Source organism: Prionailurus bengalensis, chromosome A1 (assembly GCF_016509475.1).
Source record: "Prionailurus bengalensis isolate Pbe53 chromosome A1, Fcat_Pben_1.1_paternal_pri, whole genome shotgun sequence".
Taxonomy (NCBI): Eukaryota; Metazoa; Chordata; class Mammalia; order Carnivora; family Felidae; genus Prionailurus; species Prionailurus bengalensis.
This window is the reverse complement of record NC_057343.1, coordinates 141,587,833-141,608,564: the sequence shown is the minus strand read 5'-3', so window position 1 is coordinate 141,608,564 and position 20,732 is coordinate 141,587,833. Positions and strand designations below refer to the sequence as shown.

Here is a 20,732-nt window from a genome sequence, read left to right as displayed (position 1 = left end):
ACCAGAAGCAAGACGAGGAGGTACCACGATTGAGTCGTCAGAGGGTTGAGGGAAAGGTCAGAGTATTCCCTCCTCCACCGCCTTTAGACCTGGGGGTGTAAAGGCATCCTCGAACTGCTAGCCCCTGGGGTGCTTCATCATCCCCTGTGGGTTCCCTTGACCCTGTCCACATCAGTGCACATCGCCTCTTCATTAAATACTGTTCAGCTAAGCCCTAAGACTGGCCTTCCTGCCAGGACCCTGGTAGATCCAGTCAAAATTTATTCCAAACAAATACCAAGCAAACTTTGATGTTTATTAATATGTTATATACATTTTTTTAAAAAACAGAAAACATAAAAACAATGACATAAGTACACAATGATAACATAGTAATGATAGTCATATAAAGTCAGAGGTATATTAATATTTCAGACTGAATAAACAATCTCCACTGAGTTGAATAAAATATAGTAACTAAGTTAATAAAACCCATGCTAAAAAAATAAAATCGATGTTAGCTTATCCTTACATTATGTTCTTTCATGTAAATTATTCTATGGCATTTGGAAAGCGTTTGCTCTTTTGAAAAGGTAAACATTTGCCTTGAAACTGTTTTATTTTTTTTGTTTAAAAGGCCAACATTGCTCCATAAGGAAAAAATATACATTTCAAAGTAATTTTCAAATTATTTTGTCAAATCCATGAGAATTTCCTGTACTTGATACGAATCATGGGGTTAAAAAATGCTTTTAAAATCATCTCATTAACTCTTAAAAAAAAAGTAAATGGAAAAAAAATAATTTTCCTAGATTTCAAAGTCAGTTTTAATTTCTCCTATTATTTCTCATCAAACTAGCATAAATGATTCTTTAAAAATTTTTTAATTTTGAAAACATTTGTAAATAAATAGTGTTCAACCAGCGTAGAACGGAAGACTTGTTTTTTAAAAATGTAATTCCTGTATTGTGTTATGTTTTCATCTGAAGTTATAACCATTGGAAACAGTAGCCCAAAATGTTCAAAGTTCTTCAACTGACGATCCTTGCTGGTATGAAACTTGCATGGTTACACTGGGCTAAAAAAGCTTCTTTAGATAAGGACATATTTACTTATCATACACATACCACACCCTGTACTGGTCTACTTCGTTCTTTTTTTTTTTTTTTTAATTTTTTTTTTTAACGTTTATTTATTTTTGAGACAGAGAGAGACAGAGCATGAACGGGGGAGGGGCAGAGAGAGAGGGAGACACAGAATCGGAAGCAGGCTCCAGGCTCTGAGCTGTCAGCACAGAGCCGGACGTGGGGCTCGAACTCACGGACCGTGAGATCATGACCTGAGCTGAAGTCAGACACTTAACCGACTGAGCCACCTAGGCGCCCTACTTCGTTCTTTTTGAGGGCAGGTCTCAGTCGCAGTCAACTCTGTATGCCCAGCACCCATCATTGTGCCCAGAGCACACAACGTGTGTTCATGTTTGCTCCATGAGTGTTTCCATCTGAGAATGGTCCTTGTGAGATAATTGCTGGAAGTGAATGGGACCTCCTTCTCTATTCTTAAAATGGGCAGAGAAAAGTCTTTTACGTTCATTATCTCCTGGGATAGTACAACCTACTTTGCCAAATTCTAATGAACAAGAGAGTTCGCAGCCAGCCCTTGTGGGAACCGCAGGAGGAGAAAGTAAGGGTGGTGGCCCTGGTTCTGATCTCTGGGAGGCTCAGCTGGAGGGTTTGTGACCAGTCCGTGTCTGAAATGGCCCTGCTTTGTATCTATTGCTTGGAGTCCTCCATCCGGGGCAGGCTGCTTTGAAAGCCAACCTAAGGTCACTCGTGGGACCTATGCTCATTCTTGCTTTACATACAGAGGGCGTGAGACATCTATCTGTTTTCATAATCTAAAGAATTCAAACTTTGATACGTTTAAAATGAAAAACAGTAGAACCTTTTCTACACACAGATAATGCTAAGTCTTGTCCCTTAATAACTTAAACATTGCTGTTGAACAATTTCAAAACACATTTATTTGCAAAAGCCGTATGAGTCCAAACCACGGAATCCCTCCCTATTGATGAACATCTTCAGACGTTCACCCACCAACCTAAACTTTGCACATAAAATCAGAAAACTAGGGTTTATTTCCTAGGGGGGGAAAAGACAGGGTTTCAAAGTGCCTATTCTATACTGCGCTCCAAATGATACAAACACGTGTGTGTGTATGTATGCACATACACACATACATAGTAAGTCACATAAATATATAAAAAAATGACAGTTATTACTGTAGCACTGGCAAAACTCTTGGAATAACACTGTTTTCTATTCTTGTTATCTTTTCCTATAACTAATAGATATGATTAATGGCTCTCATAAGAAAGAGGCATGCAAATTATAGATGTGTTGCTTTTGATCACAAATACCTTTTTGGCAAGGAATAATAGAATCCTCAGGTTACTCACTTTTTTAATCTTTTCTTTTCAACTAACTGGCAGTCCCTTTCCCTAAGTTAAGAGCTTTTTGTATATGCTATTACTGAGGTTACTAGAGCAAGTATCCACTTTACTTGCCATCAACTGACCACTGCTGTTATAGCTGCTGGGATCAGAACTTTCTTTGCAGCATAGGATACTGTAGAGGTACCTCTGGCACTCAGAGGAAGCATAATAGTAAATCAAGGGATCAATGCAACAGCTTATGCTGCTAACACAGACACACAGGAGGTAGGCAAAGTAGGTGGCTTCTGCCATGGAATCTTGAGAAAGGAATGAGTAATGCACAATCAGGAGGACATTTGTGGGTCCAAAGCAAATGATGAAGATGCAGAAAACAGCAAGCGACAAGAACAAAGCCCGGGACTTCTTGCTCCGGTTGGCAACGGCGGAGGAGCTAAGACATCGAATGATAGACACGTAACAGATTGTGGAAATGATTAGCGGTACAAAGAAGAAGACAGCAGAAAAGGCTGAGAAGTAAAAGGCATAATAGTCTTCAAGAAGGGTTTTATTGAGCACGTCATGGCAGGTGGTTATGTTGAGCCCCGGCATCTGGGTGGTTTGCTCCTTGAGGAGGAGAGGCACCACCCCGGCGATGGCCATAGCCCAAATGGCCAAACAAGTGAAGGAGGCCCTTCCCAGAGTGCGCCAGGAGAGGGACTGGATGGGGTACACCACAGCCAAAAACCGGTCAATGCTAATGACTGTCATGAGCATGATGGAGGCGTACATGTTACAGTAAAATGCTGCAGTGACGAAGCGACACATCTCGGACCCAAATTTCCAATCAGTGCCGGAGAAGTAGTAGCTGATCTTGAACGGGAGTACTGACACAAACAGCACGTCTGCTGTGGCCAGATGTAACATGTACACCACAGCAGGCTTCTTGATCTTCATCTTCAGGATGAACACGAGGATGGCCATGACATTCAGAGGAAGGCTTACGACGAACACACCAGTGTAGACGGAGGGGATAAAAAGCGTCAGCCAGGCACTGGTCAGATATCCTGAGGTATCTTTCGAGATGGGCAGAGAGGGCGGTATTTGAAGACGATGGCTTCTGTTGATGGAGCTTAATCTGTCTTCAGGGAACCCACTTCCGTTTTTCGTCTCGTTGTCTTCCAGTGGGAATGGTTCAAATCTGTCGTTGGTGTTCTTGAAAAAAAATGACCGGAGGTCCAAGGTAACATTGGGTGCTTTTGACTCTTAAAAAAAAAAAAAAGAAAAGAAAAGAAAAAAAAGAGAACAAATTAAAAAGGCAAACTAGAGAGTACATTTTATTTTTATTTTTTGTGTTCTTACTAGGAGAGTGGTAAAGAGCAAGTAATGCACAATGGGTTACAGATCGTATCAGGGAATTAGCTGACTCAGAATACCGTACAGCATTTTTTGTTGGCACAAGCAAACACTTAAAACTCTGCTCTTCAGAATGACAGAGGGGGGAAAATAAGGACAGAGGGGAATGATATGTTTTCGGAGATATACCCTGAAGGCATCAGGAAAGGATGAGGGCCTGACGTGAAGGAAAACAGCAGCGACTTCTTTTCCACACTACCTGCCGTCTCTATAAACCAATCACTCCCAGGCTCTATGACTTCGTTTTCCTCCACAGGCCTTCGTGTGTGTATTTTCTCCATTTAGTTTGCAGACACCCCTTGAAACCCATCCTTCCCAATGGAAACATCTGCAGGAAGGTGAGGGGACTTCCTCAGTTATGGAGCTAGAGCCAAACTCAGAGTAGGACTGAGGACTCCCATTTCCATGGCCATTGTCCATGTGACAGGAGTTTTCCTCTACTATCTTCAGTGTGTTTACACAGTAGGATGTCCCAAATGTCTCATCACATTTGGACCCAAACCACAGTCCTTCGGGTCATCTTCCAATATAACCACAAGGTGCACACCACCTAGGTCATCTTCCTTCTCCTTCCTGAGCAGGTCTGTGGAGGAGCAGATATTCTGAGCTGATGGCCTTCCTCAGTTGAGTTCCAGAATGCTACCTGCATCCACGCCGATGCCAGGCTAACCAGGCTCTTCTGAGTGTCAACCAGAAGTCAAAACAAAGGCTCAGTTGCAGACTTCCTCCTTTTACCATCATTTCTACCAAAAGCACCCAATGAAAGTGTTCATCAAAGAATGGCCACACTGAGCTGCTGGAACTCCACCAGCTGTTCCTTCTGGAGAGCTTCGGCTAAAATTCTGCCATTCAGGAGACATGGACAAAGAGCCTTTGTTGGGCCTTGGGAAGCTGACAACTGGGAAAGAAACCACAGAGGAAGAAGGGCAAAGCCTCCATCACTGAAAGTGGCCTCAACAATGTCTGGACATGCAGGTCCCTGAGAAGTGATGTTAGAGACTTAAAATCTGGCTACAAATTGATAAATACAGTGAATTGTCAAACTTTTGTTCTCATCTTTCAGTGGTGGACCCTTTGCGCAAACAAACGCTTACAGAGAGAGGCATAATGTAACAGAAGAGATAGTGTCCCACCGGACCCGACCATCCCTTAGATAAAAATTACAAACTCTTGACCTTCTGCCTCCCTCCAGTCAATGACCTGAAGGCATTTAGGTTCATCAGGTAGTACTGGGGAGAGGAGGAATGAATATTGAAAGAAAGGATGGTGTCCAGTGACTTTCTCGTTTTCTTGACTTTCTTGTTTAGCTTGAGGGAAGGCCAAAATCAGTGGCACAGAAGATAGCTAAAACTGAGATAAAAAAAACCCAGTTTCCGGCCTGAAGAACCAGAGGACAGAGTTCAGGGCCATTCTAGTCACTGGCAAGTGAGGAGAGAATTCTAGAAAGGAAAAAAGTCAGAGAGGGGAGTCCTAAGTTCCAATGTGCATTTGCCCTGGCCTGTGGCTGACTCTGGAATCACGTACATGTAAGTGTAAAAAGCAGCCCTGCTGAAGACAGAAGAGCTGAAGCGGCGTTGTTGCTCAAGATGGAGAGTTTGCAGTTTGAGTCCAACCAAATTTATTGCCTGCTACAGCAAAAACACCACAATTCTTCAGAGAAATAAAACAAAATCCTGAGTCTGTAGAACGGCAATGTCCAGGATATAATCCAAAATCATCTGACACAAGAAGAATCAGAGAAACGTGACCCAGTCTTAAGAAAAACGATCATCGGTGGAAACCAATCCCATGATGATCCAGATGTTGGACTTAGCAGATAAGGATTTTAAAGGATGTGTTGCAATGAACTAAAGGGAACTATTTCATTGAAATGAATGAAAAAATAGGCACTATCAGCAAAGAAATCAACCAACGGAAATTCTAGAACTAGAAAATAAAATACCATCGATTGGCATCTATTTCCAAAACAAGGAGCACAGCTAGAGGAGAACAGGGACTGGAGGTGAAAGGTTGAGGTGAGGCTACCTCAGCAAGGTCCTAAGTGGGCCCCTGAGGGTGAAGGGGTGGCCTGGCGTGAAGGGGAGATCTGTCACCAGGAAGGACAAATATCTCCAGGGGTGAGCTTCTGAGGAAACACGTATGTCTCGATTATTCCTCAAGGGTAAGAAACCATTCCTACGAATATCTGAATCTCTAGCATCCTGCACATGGTAGGCGCTCCTTAAGTTGGCTTTTATTCCCAGATTTGCCTTCTGATATTGGCTCTGTCAGGAATCACTTAACCTTTCCGAACTCAGTCTCAGAATCATAAGAATGGGATTCATGTACCTGTCTGGCCTACAAATCTGGAGCCAGGTGCATCCCGTGTGAATTAGGACATACGGTAACTTTGTAAACTATAAAAATTAATCAGTGTAAGAAATTAATATCATCCTCCTTTCACTTCAAGGGAAGCTTGCTTTTAGACACAATTGTTTGCTTACTCTCATTATTTTTAGAGTTTACTTATTTATTTTGAGAGAGAGAGTACATGCACGCATGGGGAGGGGAGGGGCAGAGAGAGTGGGAGAGAGAATCCCAACCAGGATCTGCACTGCCAGCACAGAACCCAATGTGGGGCTCAATCCCACAAACTGTGAGATCAAGACCTATGCCAAAATCATGAGTCGGATGCTTAAGTGAATGAGCCACCCACATGCCCCTACTCTCAATTATTTTAAATTAAAATGGAATCTATGCACCTCTTCCCTACTGTTTAGCAATATTTAATTTTTCAGTGTGATGAGGAACATGAACAGGTTGTAAAGTATATAGCCCCAGCATTCAGAGATGCAAATCAAATTTCAAATTCACAGCCTTTTCCGGAAGTATAACTTTCTTCCCTTTGTGATGCATCTAACTTAATCTGTGTGCATACTGACCCAGTCACAGGGAGGCCTAACACCACTAAGAATAGCCCCTGTGGGATGTGAGGCTACCTCGGGGTCATAATGAATAAGTCAGAACTGAAGGAAAAGAATGAATGGGTTCTGGCATTTTAATACCACAAAGATAAGTGTCCTTAAAAATGCTGACCCGGGGTGCTGGGTGGCTCAGTTGGTTAAGCTTCTGATTCTTGGTTTTGGCTCAGGTCATAACCACATAGTTTGTGAATTCAAGCCCCATGTCAGGTTCTGTGCTGCCAGTGCGGAGCCTGTTTGGGATTCTCATTCTCTCTCTCTCTCTCTCTCTCTCTCTCTCTCTCTCTCTCTCAAAATAAATAAACTTAAAAGAAAAAGCTGACCTAGAAGAACCTAAAGATAACACAATCTTACTCTGCAGTTTGGAAACCTGGCCTGATTAAGGACTTCCGTCATGCATGGAGGGAAAAAGTACACACACACAGGCCCGCACAGACAGGTATGAATTCAGACATTACCTAGAGGAATGACATAATTTGAAAACCACTGAGCACTTATAACTAAGCCTCTTAGACACTATCTCTTCATCTGAAAATAAAACTGTTGTTGGGTTTTACTCTATGTTTAGTACTCTGGCATTAAGTATTTGCTTTAAAAAAATTTCTTCCCTGGCTAGGTCTTTTTAGGCAGTATGGTGTTTATAACGGAAACATTATACCCACTGAGACAGGACATTTTTACAGGCTGGAACCCAGGAGGAATGCATAATCCCTTGATTAAATATCATTACCTAAGGCGTCACCTTTTCTTGCTACTATAGGTTTGATATTTTGGTTTTTCTGGAATTAAAAAATGTCAGGAAAAAAATTTTTGATTTAAGTATATACCAGCATCAAAGAAAGAACAAAACCAATTCCAAATAAATAGACATATCCAACTAACTCAAGCCCCTTAGGCTGAAATTCAGTTTGAGTATCTCCCTTTTTCTCCCATCCTGGCACAGCTCACAGGTCAAGGAGAAAGCGCCTGTCAGTGTGCCAAACACTCTCTCAATTCATCTGTGGTTTTGTTGTTAAGCTATGGTTTCAAACACACAAAAAGCAGCTCAAGTCCTAAAATCAGTTCTCATACTCCTTGCTAAGTTTCACTCCATTTAGGTTTCTCTTACTTGACCCTAGAGTCGTTTTGTGGTTCAATACAGCACACTGCTAAATGCTTAAATATGGACTCTCTAACTCTGGAGAAAGTCAGGCCATGCTTCATTTATCTTTGATGAGATCTAGCGTGGAAGCAGAGTGGTGACTAGATGCGGTACCGAGGTCCCTTGGGATCCTGGAATTTACACCATGCCAGCCTCCGCTGAAGCACCAGCCTTGGTTCTGACTCAGAGCTCCGGCCTACAGGGCTTTTGCTTTGTAGGAATTAGCAAAGCAGAAGTCTCAGGACCTTGCCCACATTCCCACACAGAACAGGACAGCTGTACCCTGCACTTCTCCACAAGTGAATCAACACTACAGACTAAAGAGAAGTAGAGAAGAAGTTGATGGAAAATTAACAGAAACATATTAATTCCATCAAATGACAAACAGCAAAATTACTGGAATACTCCACTGCCTCAAATGCAAATACACACCATTTTCCAATATAAAGAACCAGAGCTCCTGAAAGAAATGGCTAGTTCCAGATGTGGGGTAAGAAATACACTAGCTGAATCTCTATTCTTTAAAGAATATTAGGGTCAAAAAAAAAAAAAAAAGAATATTAGGGTCAGGTTCGACTCTGGAGTCTGGGCTCTCACTGGCCAACGTGTGACAATTGACCACCAAAAGAATAATGAATGACAAGAGTGACTTAAAACATTTGAAATATGTCATATATGTTAAGATCCAGGAGTCCATAATGGTCCATAAGGAAAATGAAACCTTTTTGGTCACCTCTGGAGGAAATGAGGGGACCCTGTACAAAAATTGGTAAATAAAAGCAAGATTCAAGCATTTACCCTGCCTTTTCTTTTTTTTAAAAATTTTATTTTATTTATTTTATTTTTTTAATTTTTTTTTTCAACGTTTATTTATTTTTGGGACAGAGAGAGACAGAGCATGAACGGGGGAGGGACAGAGAGAGAGGGAGACACAGAATCGGAAACAGGCTCCAGGCTCTGAGCCATCAGCCCAGAGCCCGACGCGGGGCTCGAACTCATGGACCGCGAGATCGTGACCTGGCTGAAGTCGGACGCTTAACCGACTGCGCCACCCAGGCGCCCCTACCCTGCCTTTTCTATATAAATTGTATTTTCAGGGAAACAAAACAGTCAATGAGAGAAGGTTCTTTTTTATAAAATAATTCCAGCTCACAAACGCAGAAACAATAACAGATTTAGGAAAGCATCGTTTGGAAGCTCTTGGTGAAAAAAGGGACTCAGTCTAATCAGGAATGGTCACTAAAGCCACTGGATGAGAGGTGGATAGAAAACTTCATAACAGCCGGAGCAAGCAAGCAAATGCCTGAATCGGCTGAGTAATCTTTTTTTTTTTAAGATTTCATTCTTTTTTTCTCCTACTGAGTAATCTCACGATCACAAAAAGAGAGGCAATCCTGAGATGCATCAGAAGTACACAGTACCACTGCCGATTTAGTCTTACAAAAATCCAAACCCGAATCTGATCAAGCCTGCTGATGTACCTACCATGTGACAGAAAATGCAGGCGACAGATTGGCACGATGAACAACCAACCCTATGTGACGCAGCTGGCCGGATCCAGCGGGCAGGGGAGGCTCCGTGACAAATGACCCAGTTTCTTTGAAAAATAAACAGCCATGAAAAAGGAGGAGAGGGGAAACAGTTACAGAGTAAAAGAGATTTAAGAGACATACCAACCAAATGCCAAGGTTGGCTTTGTTTGATCCTGATTCAAACAAAACAACTGTAAAAAGGCATTTATGAGACAATCAGCAAAATCTGAATGCTGACTGAATAGTGCATGATATCAAAAAATTGATGTTCATTTTTTTTAGGTGATATAATGGTGTTATGGTTATACATAAAAAAAAAAAGAGTTCTTATCTCTGAGGATATATGTCAATGCATTTGTGGATGAAATGATGTATGTGTCTGGGATTTGCTTTAATATTGTTCAGTTGGAGAGGAAGAAAAGTGAGGTGTAGGTAAAACAAAATATGGGGAATAATTATACTGTTCACTTTTGGGTATGTTTGAAAGTTTTCATAATAAAAGGTACAAAAAAAAAAAGGAACAACAAATATTGTATGCATAATTACTTACTCCTAGAAACTAAGGACAAGGGTTTTTGCTTGTTTTCCTTTTATTTTAGTCTTGAAGGGAAAAAAGTTCATGAATGTGTAAATGAACATTGTTTTACATTTAATGAATTCATGCAATACCAACTCCTCAAAGGCTTTTCTGGAATATGGAGGAGTTGTTATGAAAAACACTTAACATGTGTTGAACACCTACTCTGTGCTAGGTACTTCATGACTTACCTCATATAACTCTAACATTTCTACAAGATAAGTATTATAATCCCTGTTGTATGGACAATATACAGAGGCACAGATAGGCTAAGTAACTAATCCAAAATCACACAGGAAGTGGAGGAGCCAGGATTTGAACCTAGATCTTCCTGGCTCCGAAGCTCATACCCTTTGAACCATACCGCATACCCTGTCTCTTTAAAAGACCTGAGGGGTGCCAGGGTGGTTAAGTGGCTGGCTCTTGATTTCGGCTCGGGTCATGATCTCGCGGTTCATGAGTTCAAGTCCCATATCAGGCTCTTCACTGACAGTGTGGAGCCTCCTTGGGATTCTCATTCTCTCTCTCTCTGTCTCTCCCTCCATCCCTCCTTCTCTCTCTGTTCCTCCCCCACTTGTACTCTCTCTCTCTCTCTCAAACTTAATAATAAAAAAATAAGACCTGAGATTTATGACCTACTCCTAAAACAGTATAATTACTTTCCTCTAACCTTTTCAGCAAACAAATGAATGTGCCCTTCCTTGTAACTAGAGCAGACGGTACATGACCAGGTGAATATGTAACTTCAGTTGATGATGTTCTTGATCACTGCTTGGGAATTCAGGAGTCCTGCTGACCTTGGCTACACACCAATCACATGCTAACAACCTAGTTCTCACAGACACATCAGTTGTAGTACAGAGATGTTCAAGGACAAAACAGAAAAACCAATCTTTTTTTCTTGAAAAAAAATTTTTTAACGTTTATTTACTTTTGAAATAGAGAAAGACAGAGTGTGAACAGAGAAGGGGCAGGGAGAGAGGGAGACACAGAATCGGAAGCAGGCTCCAGGTTCCAAGCTGTCAGCACAGAGCCTGATGCGGGGCTCGAACTCACAAACTGTGAGATCATGACCTGAACCAAAGTTGCATGCCCAACTGACCGAGTCACCCAGACATTCCAGAAAAACTAATCTTTAAAAGAGTGTTCAAGATAGGGCAGAAGCAAAAGCAGCAATGAACAAAAGTCTCTGCTACGAGAAAAGCAGAATTAAAGGTAGAATAAGGTAGGCACTGACCGCAAGGTTTAGAAAAGGTTGCCAGTATCAGGGGCTGCTTTCCCTTCTATCCCACATCCCTGGGGCAGGGACTCAGCTGGAAGCACAGGAGAGCAAACTTAAGACGAAGCTGGGAGAGGAGTTACAGGGGAACACAAGATAAAAGCAACCAGAAAATTTCAATGTGGGGGCACTCAAGGCTAGAACAGGCACAAAGATGACAGAAGAGAAGCGTGTGGGGTCCTAGGCTGGAGCCTCCTGGAGGCCAGGGCTTGACATGGGGGGTTAGGACACTAGCAGGCCTCTCTGGGAATAATTCTGATTCCCTGGTTTTTTCCCATTCCTCCGGCCTGTTTAGTCACAAAAGTTAGAAGCCCTGAGTTCCAGGTCCTGGGAACACTGCTCTCTATAAAAACAAGCTAAAATGAAAACTAATTCACTCTAAAAGATGTTAATAATCAGTTCCTCCTGGTACTAAGCTGTCTCCATCCCCAAACCCGCCCAAGTCCTACTGCAGTCTGTAAACCTGAACTCAGACAATGTGGATTCTAGACTGTGACAGAAACTATCATGAACAGCACTTCGTGGGAAGCAAACTCTTCTCACAAAACAAGTAAGGTTGTCAATTCTGCTAACCATGGGACAATTCACTGAGCCTGCTACACTATGCTTTACATGATGGTGGAGACTTGATAATGGTTATGAAATTAATTTAGAAGGCTTAACAAGCATTTGAAAAAGTAGAATACTGTAGAAAATACTGGACTTCATAGCACATGGTAAAGGTGAGTATAGTTCAGTAGAACTTTTATTTCATGTCTATGTATATACACAACTGCCCATGCATATTTATTGCACACACACACAACTACTGTGTCACAATAAAAAGTATATTTCTTAGTCTTTACTGTTAGCAAAAAAAAGAAAATACTGGAAAACACTATTCTTCAATACTCTAATACCTGACTTCTAATTCATCATGGACTTGAAATACAGATTCCATAATGTCCTTTCTTAAAATTAAGTAAATTTGTTTTCAAGTGCAAATTACAGGTTATTCCTGTTATGTCAAAAGGCTGGTTCTTTTGAAAGTAAATAAAGAATGCATAAAGGCCTGTAATGGCCTTGAAGTGACAAAACTTCATCGGATGCCTTGGGTTGGAGGAAATGGAGGTTGTAACTTCAGAGGGTTTCTGCAAATACCATCACAGGATCAGTGTGGGAGAGGGTGTTTGGAGGAATTGGACGCTCATACCCAGAAAAAACAATCTCGGCCCATGGGGAGAGCTATTTGCTCTGACAGTTCTGGGTATAAGCAAGAGAAGACAAAAGGAAGAATGACAGAAACCTCAAAATAGGGAAATAAACAAATTTCTGAATACTGAAACCAATACCAGCCTCATAGTAAAAAATAAACCAAGGCTGTGGTTCCTCATGACTCTTCCTGAATGATTTCCTAAGTATACACAGCACAGGGGAGCCTGAAAACTAGTGAGAGGAGAGTCCTCCAGAACCCAAAGGCCACATACTGTATGATGCTATTTATACAAAGTGCAGAGAAGAGGGCTGCGTGGCTGGCTCAGTTGGTGGAGCACGTGACTCTTGATCTCAGGGTGGTGAGATCGAGCCCCCAGTAGGGTGCAGAGATTATTTAAAAAATAAAATAAAATCTTTTAAAAAAAAGAAAGAAAGAAATGCAGAGAAGAGGTAAACTCACAAAGACAAAAAGCAAATCTGTGGTTGCCAGGGGCTGGGGGGGAGAAGGGGGTTTAAGGGGCATGTTTTGGGGTGATGAAAATATTTTGGAACTAGACAGATGTAGTGGCTATACAACATCGTAAATGTACTAAATACCACTAAACTATGTACTTTATTATCTTTTAAAATGTTTATTTATTTTGAGAGAGAGAGAGAGAGAGAGAGAGAAAGCGTGCGTGCACATGCGAGTGGGGGAGGGGCATAGAGAAAGGACAGAGAATTCCAAGGAGGCTCCCTACTGTGGTGCAGAGCCCAACTTGGGGGATCGTGACCTGAGCCGAAATCAAGAACTGGAGGCTTACCCCACTGGGCCACCCAGGCACCCCTAAACTGTATATTTTAAAGGGGTTAATTAACACTCTGTAAACTTTACCTCAATTTAAAAATATACAGGAAAGAAAGAAAATGGAGCTCTGAGGGAAAAGAGGAATGTGTGTCTAAACAGAGGAGAGCGGGGAAGATTAGAAACCAAGGGTCTTGGAGATTCCATTGTCTCTGTGGAACTGCACACACTTAAGGCTCAGCTGAGGTCCAGTGTGTGAGGGTGACAAGGACAAAGATGAACTGAGTGAGGGAGGGGGAAGGGGCAGGGAGGGCAGTGGGAGGACGGCTGGCCAGAAGCATTTTGGAAAAGGAGCAAATTCAGAGCTGGTGAGAAAGTGCAAGTTAGGGTTCACAGCACACCAATCCATTTAGACACAAAGGGCTGAGAAATACTGAATTAGAAAGATGGAGAGAGGGGTGCAAAGGCATCCAGCAGAGAGGACATGAGAATATTCCTGAGAAGGGGCCCCCACTCCTCAGAAACATTCCCTCACACAAAGGAAGGGTGGACTAATTTAGGGGGAACCTATTATCTCTATATGTCCTATAAAAATAAACGTCAAAGACATAGGGGATGAAAAAAGTGAATGAGGGAAGGAGGGAGGGAGAGAAGGAAGAAATTAATTTAGGTAGATTTTTAGAGTAGAAGGCGACTCTTGCTTTTCATAAGAAATTTGGCTTTCAATCTTACAGAGGTTTCTGGTCTGCTTAGGGTAGAATCAGTGTCCAGTTTTGTGCCTTTTATTTAGGCTTAAGATCACAGTCTCTCAGTAACAGCCAATTAATTAGCATATTCATGAGCAGGGATGCATTTATGGCCTGTCTTATCACGTGTTTGCAAAAGTAAATGGTAGGATACCACAACCTAAGCATAAATGTTCCCTAAACACCTCCATGTGCTAGGCCTGGGCTACAGACCAATGGGGTGCAGACTTTGCGCTTTAGGTTTTCTGGAGAACCTAGGAGTTACTCTTCTCTACAGGGGGTCTGGATGTCTTCTTCTCTATGGGGAGGGGGGCGGGGGCAGGGGCCGGATAGAGAAAGCCAGAACTTAGGAAAGACAGGCTTGTGGTCAAATACCAGATCCATTTTTTGCTAGACTTGTGACTTAACCATTTGGGGTCTGTTTACCTACCTGTAAAATGGAGATGACATCTACTGAAAGGACTGTCATGAGGAATAAACAAGAAAGTGTATGTAAAGAACCTAAGCATGATGTTGCTGTAGTAGGTGCTTGATACAGAGTGGCTGTTTTTAATTAAATGTGAATACGTGGGGTGTAAGGGAGGGCATTTTGGCCAGAGGGAGTGGCAGGTGGATAGAAGCCAGAGAAAGCAGAGCTCCTTGGAGGAGGAAGTGAAGGGTGGGGCTGGGGGAAATATAGGTAATATAACAGGTTATGTAAAGAGGAGGCTGGATAGAGGCTGGGGACCCATCCTGCAAGGGGAGGGGCACCTCACTCTATGCTAAGGAGTTGGGCTTGACCTTCTGGGCAGTTGGGCAACATGTAGAATCTTCCATCCAATCCCCTCTACCATGGTCGCCGTCAGCTGTTCTCGAACCCTTTCACCCTCCAGATCCTCACAAAATTTACAAACGTCGCCCCTTGGATGTTGGCCCTCTTTAATGAAGGCAAGTCATGTCACTTACATCGCATGGATAAAGGAAAGTAAACCAGCTAATGAACTCATGAATTTCTCAATAAATGTCGGCTGAATGAACACTGGTTCTAGACCCCCTGGGGATAAATGGAAGTTTATAATCTTAACTGGAGAGATGAGATACCCACATAGTGACAGTGCAGGAAATGCCAACATGAGTGGGGACAAAAAGTCCCAAGAGCTTCAGGAAAGCTCAAACTGGTGGGCAGGGCCAGCCTGGAGGGCTTGCCAATGCCTGGGGTCTCACAGTTCCTCCGATCGCATACAACCGGTTATGACAGATACTCTTTAGAGCTGCCTGTGAACGGTGATAAGAAAAAGCAGACCTATTTTTAGTTGATTTTATTAGTGATTTAAACTCTCTAAAGACAAGGCCCCACTTATTTCCTGCATGCAGGGCCCCCTCCCCCATTTGGAATTTCGGTATACTGTCTCTGAGCCTTAGTTTCAGAATGGTAACGGGATAAACATCTGCCTTGACCAAGTGTTCTGACAGGGTAAAATTAAGATACTTTGAAGTGCATATGCCTCCCAACCCAGGGTCTGACAAGGAATAGGACACTTAGCCTGAGCTCCTTTTCCTCCCTCGGTGTCCCTTCTTCTTTCCCTCCCCAAGTGGTTCCAGAATCCACTGTAGACAAATGAGTCAGTGTGTGTGTTCAGTTATCCGTCCACACCGGCTAGCCCATCTTAGCATGCACCTTCTCAGTTCATAAGGAAGAAAGCAGAGCACAAACAGCAGCCTTAACTTTACTCCTTAACAGAGACCAAGAATCTTTCCCCGAGGCCACTGCGAGGAAAGGTGACTACAGTGGGTCAGCGCTTGTATAAACTTGTCCCCAACACTACCATCCAAATCACAAACAACAATTTGTATTCTCAACAACTTGTCCCAAAATAAAATTACAAAGTCACATAATACAGCACACGTAATACCACACACAACGCTCAGTTCTCCATGTTTCCTCAAACACCCCAGGAGATAATGCCAGTTATCCACAGCAGCTTGGCTAGCTCCTGCAAAACTGGGCCTCTGTCTGAAGCTTTTATTTTTCCCCAAAGTGCCGTGTCCAAACTCACCCTGAGCAAAGATGCAGAGCAGAGAAAACACTATTTTTGTCACCTCTTATTCTTTAAAAAAAAATTTTTTTTTAATGTTTATTCATTTTTTTTATTTATTTTTTTTTCAATGTTTTTATTTATTTTTGGGACAGAGAGAGACAGAGCATGAACGGGGGAGGGGCAGAGAGAGAGGGAGACACAGAATCGGAAACAGGCTCCAGGCTCTGAGCCATCAGCCCAGAGCCCGACGTGTTTATTCATTTTTTGACAGAGTGAGTGGGCAGGGGCAGAGAGAGAAGGAGACACAGAATCCAAAGCAAGCTCCAGGTTCTGAACGGAAAGCACAGAGCCCAACATGGGGCTCGAACTCACAGACAGTGAGATCATGACCTGAGCCGAAGTCGGACGCTTAACTGAGACACCCAGGTGCCCCTTATTCTTTTTTTTTTTTTTTTAAGGTTTATTTGTTTATTTTGGGAGAGAGAGAACACAGCAGGGGAGGAACAAAGAGAGAAGGAGAGAGAGAATCCCAGGCAGGCTCCATCCTGTTGGTAAGAAGCCCCATCGGAGGCACGATCACACAACTCTAGGATCATGACCTGAGTCTAAACCAAGAGTAGGATGCTCAACCAACTGAACCACCCAGGCACCCTACCACCTTTTTCTTGATGCACCTACACTAGGTTCCAGTGTGAAAACAATGTCAAGTACACAATCTGTCACCCATAAGAAATCCAGCTAGAATCTGTTTGTACATGGAAAAAAATGGGGGTTGGGGCTAAAAGCTTATGAAGTACTATCGCTATGAAGAACCTGAAACATTGTTTCCCCCCTCAGCTTCAAACTAGTGTCTTTACCAGTTAAAACCAACTTCTCTGTCCTGCTTTTTAGGGGTGAGGGGCGTTTGGAAAATACATTTATTTGGTCAAGTAGCCAGATACTTAAAAATACACACTAATGGCGAGAATTATATTCTGGTAAGCAACCTCCTCCTTGCAGCATGCCAGAAACAGAAATACTGAACTCCCATAGTGTCAAAGGGAGCCAGGTTCTGGGGAGAGATCTCTCTTTCCTCAGCTCACTTGGAAGACTGGGTTCTGGGTAACAAAACCTCCCAGCCACCAGCACCATCACTGAGGCCGCTGACACTGCCATCCTGTGGCTATCCTGTTATCACCATACATTCCTCACCATGAGCACCTCCCCATACACACGGCCCGTGTCAGAAGCTGCTGATACCGATTTTCTACTAAAAGTCCCCAGTACTTAGCTTTTCTCTACACCATTTTCCTCGCCCGTAGTATGTGCAAGAGAAACAATTCCAGCAAAACAAAACTTCAGCGGGAGCGCTTCTCCACTTTATGTTGAAAAGGCCAGAACGTAGACTGGTGGAGCAACCCAGGACCCGTTCTTTTTGGGGCGGTCCTGGGAGAAACAGGTCACACGGTGACAACAAAAGCAACGAGGGGCCAGGGGCCTCAGGCTTCCCCAGGAAAATGTGACCACCTCTTCCTCCTCCCTATCCAACACCACGTCTCCAGAAGGCTGCATCCTCCGAAACCAAGTGCAAAGGAGCATGGCTCATAGTCCCCGCCGGGATCTGACTGGGGGAGACTCTGGATCTCAGCTCAAATAGCTGCTTGGCTTCTGGAACAACCTGAGACAAAGGGTGCGGCCAAGGGCACCGCCGTCGAGGGGAAAGCGCAGCCTGTACCCATTCGGTCCCCTCTCCCGCCCGCTCCAATCCCGCGGGGTCCCTGGCTGCCGGGCCCACAACAAGCAAGGAGGGAATACCGGGGCAGCTCTCACCGGAATTGCCGCCTCGGGTGCGGGCCGACAGCAGGGGGCCGCACAGACTGAGTCCCGCGGCCACCAGCAGCAGCCGCCGCGGCCCCATTGTCCCGAGGCTCCGCGCGGCTCGGGCAGACGGCCCCGCCTCCGAGCGGCTCGGGTTCCCTGCGCTCTCCCTCTCGCCGCGGGGTCCAGCCGCCCGCCGGGGCGCACGCGCGGGCGGGCAGAGCGCTCACTGCCCGGAGATAGAGGGAGGACGCTCCGCGTCGCCCCACTGGCCGGAGTGTCTGGTGGCGTGTGCGGTGGCTCTCCGAGGGCGCAGGCGGAGGCGGAGGCGGGGGGCGGAACCCGGGAGCGCAGGAGCCAAGGCGCACGAGCGGGGAAGGGCGCCCCCCGGCGCCGAGTGTGCGCGTCCAGGCGTTGGCCGCCCGCCACACGCTCCCCTCCCCCTCCCCCTCTCCGTGAGCCCCTCGGCCGCCGCTCCGCTGTCCCCGGCTTCGGCGATCCGGCCTCTCGCGGTGCGCCGCACCGCGCGCCCCGCCCTGCCCCGGTCCCGGCAGCCGGCCACTGCCCGGCGGGGGAATCTAACCGAGACAGTTTTTCCTCCGGGCGCCTTTGACCCAACAAACTCTCAGTGACTCAGACCCGCGGGGTCCTCGGAACAGGGCCGCACGGCCTCGGGAGCTTTTGCCTTGGCTTCTCATGACCCTCCTGGGGAGCAAAGGCGTCGGCAGTGAACTTCCGAGCAGCGATGCGCCCCGGGGCGCCGGCCCCCACGGCCCCGGCCGACACCTTCCCGACCCGAGCCAAAGCGCCCCCCTTCAGGCCGAGCGCTGCTGCCCTTTCGGAAACTGGGTCTTTAGCTGAAAGGTTCAAAGTGACTCGTGTTTTTTAACTTAGGGAGAGTGGACTGCAAAGTTTATCCTGCAGTAACAAGGTAGCCCCTAATGAGAAGGAGCCTTTCTGTTTGGGCAGAGTTTTTGACATTTTTACAAATTCGTTTCCCTTTATTTGCTGAAGTTAGTCTTTTCCTGCGTGGGGCACTTACGGTTTCGCGGACTGACTTCGAGGGGAACTCGTCAGGCCGAGCTCGAGCGCAGCCTCTCGCCGCTCCCGCCCCGCACGGCTGCAACCTTTTGTCCTCTGACCGCGCTCTCCGCCCCGCCGGGCGCTGGAGCACCTGCGCAGCCTCCCCCGGGGTCGCGGCCGCTGCGCGTTCCCTGCGCCCCCGGCACGGCTCCGGCGCCTGCCTCCCGAGGGCGGCCCGGGTGCTCCGAAGGCATCCCTCGCGCTTTCTGGGAAGATTGTACGGGAGTTTGGCGCAGTTCGGCCAAATTCGAGTCGCAGGGTGGCAGACACCGGGGGACGTCGCGGCTGGGGCTGGGCGGGGAGGAGCACGCGGTTGATTTGGCTGCCCAGGCAGATCTGGTGGGTGTTAAAGACCGCCGCGGGAAACGGCTACTCTCAGCCGGCCTTTTCCGGGCGAGTTCACCCGCAGCGCCTTCTCCTCTTCGTTGTGCGGGCGTGTTCTGCACTATGTGCTTGATAAAACTACTTGAGAGTCATTGGTCGGGTTTAAGCTTTCTAAAAAGGGAATTTCGCTTTGAGAGTGTCATTCCCTAGTGCAGCCCTGACACTTAAACTAGGAGAAAAGAGAGGAGACTGCCTCGTTTCCTATATTCCTCCCATCGTTCTCAGAGGACAGGACCTTGTTGTGTATAGAAGTCGCTCAATAAATGACTGAATAACTCATACATAGTTACTTAAAAAAATCTTTTCCTATTCAATTCTCCAAGGAAAACATATCCAAGAGTAGATGTGAACCCCTAAAATCATGTATTTCCTCACTCCCTAACTTATATTATTTTTCAGACATCCTAAGATGCCATCGATTGTAAGCCTCATTTTAGGGGTGCTTGGATGGCTCAGTCTGTTAAGCTGACTCTTGATTTCCGCTCAGGTCGTGATCTCACTGTGAGTTGGAACCTCACATGGGGCTCTACACTGACAGTGCCAAGCCTGCTTGGGATTCTCTCTCTCTCCCTCTCTCTCTGCCCCTCCCCTGCTTGGGCTCGCTCTCAAAATAAATAAATAAACATTAAAAAAAAAAGACTCATTTTAATTTATGTACTACAAAGCACCCACACAAAAATGCTGCCAGTGTTTAAACTGTGGCATACCTGTTGATTGTAAGAAACATCTCAACTTCAGGATTGTTTAAACATGAAGGAAGACCACTTTAGAATCAACGAAATAGTGTAAATATAAAAGTAATCAATACAGGTGACAAGAAATTCTAACAGTTCGAGGAAATTAAATGAAAAGTAAAAGTGTCTTCAGCCTCCCCTTCTAAGAACCATGTATCCATGATGACCCTGGTTAAAAGTTTCTGTCCATCATTCAAGGGTTTGTATCCACATACAAGTATATATATGTATATTCTTAAAATAACAATGGGATAAAACTACGAGTATGCTTTAAAAGTTCAACTATGTCATTGGTGGAAAATGGTTTTAACCATTTTACAAAACTGAAGTTTAAAAGGACGCTCTTTCGGTTAGTCATTAGAACAGAATGCACAGAGTGCTGAAACTCAGGCTTCATTCTTTGTGTATATTAGCCAGATTGAAGCGTCCTTTACAGTGGGGCCGAGACATAGTGAACAAGGGTGGAGAGTGGAACAGAATGAGGCATTTTCTTCCTCCCTTTAGTGTTTTCTATAGGTTGTGGATTGCTCATTGAACAGTCACTAAAAACCTACCTTCGGAAACAGTGGTTTTAACTTTTATCACACACAGTGCAGATTCCTGAACCTCATTCCAGACCTATGAAATCAGATTCTACATTTTTGACAAGCAGCCCCAGGTGATGGTGATGTCTGGGG

At 44.7% G+C, this 20,732-nt stretch overlaps 1 protein-coding gene across 3 annotated transcripts; it reads right to left on the bottom strand.

Moving 5' to 3' along the window:
• Positions 1-274: 274 nt before the first annotated feature.
• F2R (coagulation factor II thrombin receptor) lies at positions 275-19,031 on the bottom strand. 3 transcript variants are annotated; one of them, XM_043592399.1, is made up of 2 exons: positions 18,897-19,031; positions 275-3,675 (listed from the first exon to the last, which is right to left on the bottom strand). In XM_043592399.1, the coding sequence occupies exon 2, from the start codon at positions 3,392-3,394 to the stop codon at positions 2,480-2,482; it is 915 nt and encodes a 304-aa protein (XP_043448334.1). In that variant the 5' UTR covers positions 3,395-3,675; positions 18,897-19,031; the 3' UTR covers positions 275-2,479. The 3 variants fall into 3 exon arrangements, with proteins under 3 accessions (XP_043448334.1, XP_043448327.1, XP_043448343.1); XM_043592392.1 differs by lacking the exon at positions 18,897-19,031 and adding an exon at positions 17,867-18,167; XM_043592408.1 differs by lacking the exon at positions 18,897-19,031 and adding an exon at positions 9,413-9,532.
• Positions 19,032-20,732: the final 1,701 nt, after the last annotated feature.

What these genes read in the sequence shown, in the direction of transcription:
- F2R (XM_043592392.1), bottom strand. Translation starts at nt 17,954, where the DNA reads ATGGGGCCGCGGCGGCTGCTGCTGGTGGCCGCGGGACTCAGTCTGTGC. An exon ending in CACCCGAGGCGGCAATTCCG is followed by an intron (nt 3,676 to 17,866) that starts GTGAGAGCTGCC and finishes TTTTTTTTTAAG; the next exon opens with AGTCAAAAGCACCCAATGTT.